Raw genomic sequence first — 10,556 nt, forward strand, 5'->3', positions numbered from 1 at the left:
GAAAGTGTGTCTACACATCCATGTGTGTGTGTGTGTGTGTGTGTATGTGTATGTGTATGTGTGTGTATGTATGTGTATATGTATGTATGTATGTATGCGCGTGCGTGCGAGCGTGCGTGCGTGCGTGTGCAAATGCGTATGCGTGTGTGTGTGTGTGTGTGTACCTGCAGGCCTGCTGCTGGTCTTTCTCCTCAGCCATCTGTCCAACGTCTCTGCGCTCACACTCTCCAACACAAAGTCCTCCAGCATCTGTGGGTGGACGGAGAGGTACGCCTTCACTTTCTCATCCGTCAAACCTGAGGTCCACACAAACACAACAGCGTTAGTGTTCACGTTCCTTCGAAAGCCCGCGTAAACGCACGCGCGCACACACACACGTATGTATGGACATTGTATACACAAAAACAAACATTTTCACACATGCATGCGCGCACACGCTCACACACACACACACACTCTCTCTCACACACACACACACACACACGTAGACATGGTACACAACACAATCACACACATACACACCCACACGCACGCACACACACACATATACACACACACACGCGCGCGCAAACACACACACACAAACAAATATAAGACAAAGAAATTCATAATGATAACATCATCAGAACACACACATTGACAACAATGCCACAAGCTAGTAACACCATCGAATCGTCCATTAAACAAAGCAACCTGGATAAACACAAAGACATAAATACATGTCTTCCGTGTGTCCTTGTCAAGGACTCCACGAGCACTGAGCCTCTCCTCCTTTCTCCCTGAGTGTTAGCTTAGCAGGCTAACCTCTGAATCTGGCTAGGGTTTTCCAGCTAGCAACACACTAGCACCACAGAGCTTCCGGCGAAGGCTCGTCTCCTGGGAGCGCAGCCCAGCAGAGCACAGGATAAAAGACTTGATTGTGCTTTACAGGCAATTAGCTTCTCCAGAGCCTCACTAAGTGATGCTGTTTATTGTCTCTGTTGTGGTAGAAAAGGGCCGTTGGCAGACCACTTTTTGAGGGGAAAGTATCCTTTAATGCAGCCGGTGGCGTCGACGCTACCTAGCCGAGATAGCCGCGGCATGGGCTAGGACCAGGCTAACGGATATGGGAAATACATCGACCCTGGTGGGCCTACAATGGGAAACAGGCCCGATCGCTATCGGCCGTTTCACTCACTTACGCTTTCGAAAATATCCCGGTGGATCTTGGGAGATATTTCACCATCTCTAAAGTGCCCAGAGTTACAAACCAAAGTGTCACCAGGCCAAAGACAGAAACCACTTCCAAGACACAATCAGCGGTGACCCGCTAACCGGTCCATCTGGTTCATTTGGTTTCCTCTAGAATGTACTCATCGGTTTCGGGACCCGATCGCAGCAGCATGTTTCAAAGTCAGGGCTCGTCGACTCCCTTGTGACCTATTAACCTATTGACCTATCCCTCACCCTCAGGATTACCCCCCCCCCTCCCCCCCGACCCAGAAAGGACCAGCATTCACATTGCTTTATCCTTCCAGACCGTCTCTGGATAGATGGGGGGGCTACGAGTGTGTAGGGCTGAGTGAGTGAGCCAGAGTAGCGGGGCGGTGGGGTGGTGATTGACTAGCCAACCGCCCCGGGATGCAGCTCCTCTTAAGTGGAACGGCTCACAAGACTCCCAGCCCGTGCTGCTGACGCAAGTTAGCAGTGTGTGGCTTAACAAATCACACAACTCTAGGAGGGCGGGGGTAGGGTGAGTGCGGTCGCGCACAAAAGGCACTTATTTTCTCCAGCGTGATTATTTCTTCATGCCATGATGGCAGCTGGCTGTCCTGTCTTAAAGCGCCCCGCGTATACACCCGTTTCGGGTCGCGGATAGGGGCAGAAAGTATAAACCCCAACAATGTGCAGAACAGTCCCCGTGTTTGTGGTGACATGGGCAATCACAAACGCGAATAAGGCATCTTTTTGTGATTACTCCAACTGAAACTTTAAAAAGGAATGAATTTTTTGGAGGTAATTTGTATTAAATTACATATTTGGAATGCTACTTTTCAGTCGTTGATTATAGAAACGTGTCGGGGGAATTCTATATACTCCCACAGAGAGATACACAAGATGGACTCCTTTTATTTCACATAAATTGAAGCAGAGCTGGTGAATGTAAAATTCTGATGTGAATCATTCCCTTCCTTCATCACAAACCTAATGCAATGCCCAGGAGGACTAAGGAAGAGTGATACATCATCAGTGATGACTAGTTCCAACAACCATCCTTCTAGTTGCTTGTTGATTGATTATGGTAAGTTTGACCCAAATCATTTTTTGCCATTACAGCTCCTTTTCCCCGCCCCATCTCTTTCTCTGTCTTCCCTTCTCTCTCTCTCTAACGCTCTCTCTCTCTCTCTCTCTCTCTCTCTCGTTTAACCAAAAAGACCCTGCTTTTTCTTATACTTATTTCTTTAACGTCTCTTTCCTACACTCCCGACAACGGTGGCCCCAGGAAGCCAGGGGTCTCTCCCAGGGTACAACAGCTCCACTGGCGAGCACCACATGCTGTGGCCCTGGATGCTAGCTAACCCCTGAGGAACCCCATGAGCTCAGGACGTCTCTGCGTCTTCTGAAGACGACGGAGGAGGAGTAGGAGAAGAGGGGCGCACTGGGTCAGCGAACTGCCCTGAACTTGCTCAACAAACCTCAGCAGAACGTTCCTTCTCTCGGGGGCCAGCACTACTTCAGAGGAATGGCGTCAGCCCAGATGAAGACATGGGGGAAGTTTTTTGTTAGATTTCCTATTAAATGTCAAAAATCGTATTTTTCCCGCAAGTTGTGGAACCCGTGTGACATTATATTGTAAAGACGGTACATGCCAAGGAAAGAAGGCTTTGGCGATGACAAAGTCGACACACTGGGTTCATTGGGATTATCCAAAGTTCGAAAAATAGGAAAATCCCAAACAAAATGATAACGTTACAACAAAGCACTATAACAATATAAAGTAAGGTAAAGGATTGTATGGTGTACGTCCTGGCACCTAGTGTACGCACTTATTGTATGTTGTACGTCCTTACACTTAAAAATAGTACTTAGCATTGTTTAGCATCTTATAAGTCGCTTCTAAGTCCCTTTGGATAAAAGCCTCTGCTAAATGCCCTTAATGTAAATGTATTCACTCTTCAAATCAACAGTACATAAGCCTTCACTTATGCGCTCACTAGCACACTAACTCCTAGCATTCAAGAATACTTCAAAGTTTACAACTCTGGGGCTTTTGGCAGGCACCCCTTCATCTACACAGCGTCTTAAAACCAGAGTTAAACACATCTCGTATTCTGCAGTAATAGCCTGCGCTGGAAAACTCAATTGACACGTATTATACCACAAGTGGATGTATTTTCTGTGTTATTATTTGCATCAATCTGCAGCGTCTTTTGCGAGTGGCTAAACCCCAGTTGGCCTGGCCTGCTCAGACTGAGTCAACCATGGGTTTCCTGTGTGAAAAACAAGGGCTTGAGTCCATGCAGTGAGGTATTCTTGGATAACACTTGTCCTGACTACAGTGCACCACACCCCTGGATTGGAGAATGCCAAACCCAGAGAAGCCGTCTGTCTGGGTCACCCCTTAGGCTCTGCATTGTCGGATACAAAGTTCTCCATAGATACTCTGGGTTGGGAAACCGTGATCTTGCACACAGGCATCAAAACCAATGTTTACCGGGGCTCTTGTGTCAATCTAGTGGCATCAACATCAAAATCCCAACACCCTCATTCTCATTGCAAGACCTAGGGCCTACACGTTTCCAAGAAATTCCACCTCGTCGTTTTTGGAGGTAAAGGGCTCAGTTTATCGTTGACTCATCGATATTTCAAAGTATATATCAATTTTCTTTATTGTGCAGCTTACAGTTGTCAATAGAAAGTGTGTAGAGTCGGATGTACCATATGCCTTCATACAAGGGTCCTTTTTTATAGCAAAGAGAGCCCCGATACGAGACCTTTTTTATCTTATTGATTATTGATTCAGGTCTTCCCTATAATATCTCGTAAAAGATATGCAGAGACATGTACATGAGAAAATGTACAGATAGCCACTTTAGTCGTGAAAACAGAGTGCGACAGCCCTTAAAAGAATAAACCGCCCCAAGCACTTAACTCATCTCTCATTCTTAAAGGTCAAGATATCTGATGCTGCTTTAACGTCGCGTAGAAGAGCTGACAGAACCCATGAAAGAGATCTCATAACACATGTCGTATGAAATGAAAAAGCAAAAGTTGTCGCCAAGCTGTTCAAAGTTGCACCGACCAAACCCGAGCTCCGCGGGGCCGCGGACCCGTTGTATTCTGTGTTTTGATCGGGGTGAACGCCGGGCTGGATAACTCGGCTATGAGATCGAGCCCCATCGGCCAATCAGGATGGTGGCAGCAGCAACAGCAGCGGCAACAGCAGATGTTCAATGTGGGAGTTGTCCTGCACCCCCCCCCCCCCCCCCCCCCCCCTCCCTCCTACCCTCCCTGTGTGATGTGCACAGAATCAATAAATACATCGATCAATAAATACAGACGAGGGAGAGAAGCGTGCGAGAGAGAACAGAGCGATGGAGCGAGAGAGAGGGATGGAGAGAGCGAGAGAGCGAGAGAGCAAGAGAGAGAGAGAGAGAAAGGAGAGCGTAAGAGTGTGAGAGAGAAAGGGGCTTGGCTGAGAGTCAAGGGCACGCGGCCAGTGCAGTGCTTTTTACTTTCCTGACATGAGGCTGAGGCAGGAAGGGGATGGAGTGGGAGGCACCGTGTGTGTGTGCGGCTTGTGCGTCAGCAGATCCGTCTGGGACTCCCATGCCAGGAGGAAGAGCATGTGGTTCTTATCTATGGGAGGGATTGATCCCCTGAATCCCAAACACTGACATTCTACCACTGGTGGACGGGGGGGAAAACAAGGGAGGAATGGGGGATTTCATCAACATTAATCAGGATAATAAGAACAACTACTATTATTATTGTTATCGGGACGCTATTATTCATCCGTCTGCCGAAGATTGGGAGACGGTGAGGGGAGAACGTGTTGGCCTGTATAACGCATTTGTGAAATGCATTTTCACACACACACACACACACACACACACACACACACACACACACACACACACACACACGCATACACACACACACACACTGTGGTTAAGTCCTTGTGGCCAAAGGTGAATGGGGTAATGAGACGAGGAAATCAGAACGAGAAAGGCGTCCAATCCTGGGTGGGGTCGAGTTCCCAAAGCTCCCAGTCCCAGTCCTGTAGCTACAGCGTCCAATGTTCTGGTTCTCCATAGATGTCACAAAGCCCCGACCAACTATTTTTTTTAAAAGTTTGCAGTGTTTCCCCCAGAAAATGTCTTAGTCAAGGTGGTCAAGGAGCGGGGGGGGGGGAGGTTTTGTCTCTGTTTCAATTCCATTCAAAAAGCTTTATGGCACGACCATTGAGGTGTGATAGTATTACCGATGCATTATTTATCTTTATTTTTTATACCTGATGGAAGTATGTTTTCTTTCCCTACGAGTTTTCTACTTTGTTAATGCATAATTAAAAATGATTTATAAAAAGAATAATAATAATAATAATATATATATATTTTTTTTTTCTAATATATATATATTTTTAGACATTGGTAGTCAAGGCGGGGCCCTATTGTTGTTAAGGCGGCCTTAACCATACATTGCTGGGGGAAACACTGGTTTGATCGATCGGTCAAAGCCGACCGTATCGGCTGAAGTATAATTAAAATCACACAACGTAGACCGCCTCGCCACCCCTTTATTCACTCTCCATCATGAATCTTACAGAACTATCCCAGGGCCAGACATACAGGTTCTGTTGGAAGCTGCTGTTAATACAGAGTCTAGGCTTCAGGGTATTCGATGTGTACATCACTAGAGCATAGGTAACTTAGGGTAAGCTTTCTCCACTGAAATGAAATCAGGCAAAATCAGTCAGTCAGGTCAAAACTATATTCATTGTTGCTGAAGTTTCATCTATAATACAGTGTACACCTATATGCTACATAAATAGCTGCAACTCTTCTACCTGCCCTTCATTGTATGGCGATGTGCCCATGTGATGATCTGGACTTTGAAAATGTCATTAGCATTAGCTCTTGCAGATACACGCCCCTGAATTCTGAAAACAAACAGCACTGCACAAACATGCAGGCTACCACCTCCCTTGCTGAGTGAGAGACATTGCCATGGAAATGCAATTTGCATTATTTCCACTGCCAGGGTCCAGTTCGTTAGACATACAGGGTGGGGGATATAAATGGGTGGCTGACATGCAGATAAGCCATGTCCCCTTGATTGGCTTGTGTGGTGGCAGGCTTGCTGCAGCGCTTCCACTGTGATGAGATGCATATCAGGTCCACCTTCAGAACCCGAGCCCCGGAGAGGCCAGCTCCTCTTGGTACCAGAGAAACACCACTATGAAGTAAGCGTTAAAGGGGAACCCCCCCCGGGTCCACAACATCAGCTCTGTTACCCCGAAATATTTTGCAGAGAAGTTGGACCATTGACGCCATTTTTTAAAAATCGGACCAATGGACAACACGTATCCGGGACCAGCATCGTCAATAGTCCAACTTTTCCACACGGAAATGTCCAATGCTACAAAAGTTACACCAAAAAGCAACCGGTGGGCTACAGGTCTGTCGTTTTCTACCAAAAGAACATACATGCATTCTATGTTGAGCGCTGCTGCGTGCACCTACTGGCTATAACAATTGCTTCATCCCTTCAAGTCCACAAACATAGATACCTACATAGTCGCCCATTTCCATAAGTAGCGATTCCATAAGGGGGACTCTTGTTTAACGTCTAGACCTGTGAGTTTACAGCCGGTGGCACTGGAATCCACAACAGCCCCTGGATGGCGTTCAGAGTACCCATTTGATACTCGTTTATTTATACTCATCTGAAGTACGTCGTGCCAGTTATAGATTACGAACCTAGCCGATGATAAAGTGCCCTAGCAGTGCGGGCCGAAGCGGATTTCTTGGGAGTCAGCATAATTTCCCCCTCACACTGTAAACTCTGTACTTCCAACACACACTCCCAACACACACAGACACACACACAACCCTGGAGCACACATCATCGACGCGCTCATGTTCCCTGCTTCACATCTGGACCGACAGTGAACTCTGCAGCCCCAGCTAAACAGGCCATCGGGGACGTGGTGATGAGAACCACAGACCCTGGCTCATATCCCAGCTCTTCCCCGACATTGTGCTCCTCTATGAGCCACCATCATAGGGGGGACCAAAAAAAGGTCCACTTGTATGCGGCCCTTTTCCCATCCCCTCTTTCCCAGTTGACAGGGAGGTCAGCGGGCGGTCGGAGTGGGAACCTCTTCCCAGTCCCACACTGACCCGGCGGCGATCCAGCTCGTTCGTATCGGAGCGCCGCTCGACAATGAACGGTTCACGTCAAGCGACGAGACGACCTGTTGTGTTTTCCATTGTGCGTCACGTGACGCTTTTTTCTTCCCCGCCTGTAGATGCCGGGGGTTATGCGGCGAATATCGATATCCGTGTGAAGCGGTTGAGTGTGGACCTCCGCCGGCTTGATTGGGGTGAACGATCTGGGAGGGAGTGGACGTGGGCCTCACGCTGTACGTGTGTGTCCAGAGAGGCCCCTAGGTGCTTGGAGTGACTCTACCCCTGGCTCGCTCCGACACAGGGAGAAGATGCCATGCGGTGCAGCAGGAAATATCCGGCAGGAACACATCCTGCCAGACAATGCACCTTTCTTCACAACGTTAAGTAATTCCTCAATGTTCAATTGGATTTGATAAAATGCCTAAAAGATCACATCAGGGCTGACAGAAAAGTGAGCAGCCTGAACTATAACGCAGATATGTTGGGCATTGAGTTTCTCTCTAAAAAAAAAAGGATGCACACACACAAGAATGTAGACGCACACACACACACACACACACACACACACACACACACACACTGTGTGAATAATAACAGGCTTTATTATCACAGGACTCGAACAACACCGCTCAAACTTAAGTTTCTGCAATAAGCACGGTACGAAATAACACAGATGGGAACAATTACGACAGGGACAGGAGGGTAACTCACACACACACACACACACACACACACACACACACACACACACACCAACATTTTTTAAAGATATAACCCTTTTTTATCATCCAAACAAAGCAATAAATAAGGTCATAAACTTAAAAGAAGGGAAGTTATATATTGCAAACCTTGAGTTTGGGTATATAGACTACATAAGTATCGACATATAGTCCATTAAGTTTGTGTAGCTTCATATCAAAGACTGCCAATAACCTTTTAAAGACTAGGATAGTATTAAACTCTACAATGATGTTCTAAATTGTACATTAGGCAAACTGCCAATGGCCTAATTAAAAACACTAGAAAATGTCCTTTTGCCGGCGTTCATAGGCAACAGGCTATACCTAACCCAAAACACAGCGGAGAAGGAGTAATACACGGAACTGGAGCATTAGATAATGATTGAATGACGTGTATGCAAATAAATAAAAAAGTTAATGTTTACTCCCATACGCCTGTGCGGTCATTATTATTCCACGTTACTATGATGACCTCTGGAGCCTACGGTTCACCTCACAAACAGTTGCTTTGAAAACGCTAGAACAGTGGAAGCATTCTGAAACCCTAAATTCTTGTCCTTTTTTGGTAGGCCTATTCGTGCGGGCGGGATACCTGCATATCTCCATAATGCATTCCATGACCACAGTTTACTGCTATGCGTATGCTTTGGCATTATCGAGCAAAGACACACTCGAAGCTGTTATCACGGTTTTGCAACCAGAAAAGGTCAACCGAGGTGCCATTCGACCACTGGCCAGCCTACGGTTGGTTTAACAGGGTTCAACCGAAGTGCACACCACGGTACAGATATGATCACAAAAACGTGTGATAATTGTATTTAACCAAAGTGGAGCATTAACTGTCCACTTACCAGTGCGCATTAAGAATCTACTTTTAAACCATAGCGCGCATTGTTATCCATTGTTATCCAAAAACAATAGCATATTTTCTAATAAATAAAAAATATAAAAAATAACTATATGGCTTTACAGTTGATTTGTAATTTGTACAACGGATGGCCAAGTGTAGCCAGAGTTGTGCGCAGCGGTGCACGGAGGCACGCGTGCACGCTGTCTAGACCTGGCTTATTGATGCCATGTCTTACCCAGGATCTGCCCCTCGTCCTCCCGCTCCGATCATCCACTCAAGGCGAGCTATTCATGAGCCCGTTTTGGCGGATTTTACCCCCAAATGAAGGCATGCGTTTTACTGACCCGTCTACAAACGTGGTAGTGTACACACCGTCCTATAGCGTCCCCACCCCATGTTCTAGTCCAGCTCTGCTCCCCATCTGTCATCCCTAAAGTTGAGCAGATCTCCGTCTAAATAGCCCAACTTTCGCCCGCGTTTAGGTGAAGGAAATACGGCCAGCGTTAGCTTGTTTTAATGTCACACGGTTGAGCAAGCTCCGGCAAGGAACAACATCCAGTGAACAATCCCCCCTGAAATACACTCACGTCTCCTCGCTTATACATACCGGTGTGCCGGGCTTAAAGTTGTACTCTTATCATTTGAAGTGTAAATCAAAGTACCTACTTGCACCAAGAAAACAGTCCGTTAACCTTCTGAAACAGCTTGTTGAAGACGGGCCATCTTCCATGTCGGACCGGGAGCGTAAAGAGGGGGAAGCTACGGAGAGAAGCGCGCCGCGGATCAAACTTGTGCGTTCGGCAGCCCAGCTGCAAACAGAGAAACGTCCAGAATGCGTTGAGATGAAGGAGTCCTAGTGGTCGACGCCTGAGTGGTACGATGCCGTGAGCACGGCTACGGTAGGAGCGATCTGCCCCCACCCCCCTCACACACACACACACACACGCTCACACAAACAAGCACCCCCCCCCCCCCCCCCCCCCCCCCCACACACACACACACACACACACACACACACACACACACACACACACCGCACCACCACTACCACTCGCCGAGGTGTAGCTAAACTACGGTCCGCCTCCTCGGCACGGCGTCCGTGGATGCGGACGGCGGTAACGAGGCGACTACGCCGCGGAGAGAGACACGAGGATCCGCAGAGGTGGCGTCGTCGACGCTGCTGCCCAGTCCCGGGCTGCTGCTGCTCTGCTCCCGGTTGTCGACGCGCACGGAGCAGAGCCACATGCTCTCCAGAGAAACGAGGCAGAGGAGAAAAAAAACGACTTAACCCGGTCGATGAGGAGAGTGGAAAAGATGGGAACTGTTTTCCTTTTAGTAATTTACGGACACACCGTCCACGTCCCACAGCAAGGACACGACGATACCGTTGCGTTCAGTGACGGGCCAGACGAAGCAAACAAGCCGAAATGAATGGGACTATTTGCATTCCCAGAAGAAACATAATGGCACGGTGCTTAGATGCAAAATGGAGAAGTGGTGTAAGGAGCTTCTGTAAACACAGTCAGAGCAAGCATCTCGATTCAGTCCTGCCACCTTGTCCATGTCCAACTG

At 47.7% G+C, this 10,556-nt stretch overlaps 1 protein-coding gene across 1 annotated transcript in view; it reads right to left on the bottom strand.

Moving 5' to 3' along the window:
• Window positions 1–9,780, bottom strand: part of pde10a (phosphodiesterase 10A) — a 38,569-nt gene extending 28,789 nt beyond the window's left edge. The window contains exons 1-2 of the mRNA XM_079758803.1: window positions 9,651–9,780; window positions 165–296 (exon numbers count right to left, since the gene is read on the bottom strand). Of these exons, the coding sequence (XP_079614929.1) occupies window positions 165–296; window positions 9,651–9,714 (196 nt within the window). The 5' untranslated portion in view covers window positions 9,715–9,780. The remainder of the gene's footprint in view (window positions 1–164; window positions 297–9,650) is intronic.
• Between the last annotated feature and the right edge of the window lie 776 nt (window positions 9,781–10,556).

Source organism: Pollachius pollachius (assembly GCF_949987615.1).
Source record: "Pollachius pollachius genome assembly, chromosome: 2".
Lineage (NCBI taxonomy): Eukaryota > Metazoa > Chordata > Actinopteri > Gadiformes > Gadidae > Pollachius > Pollachius pollachius.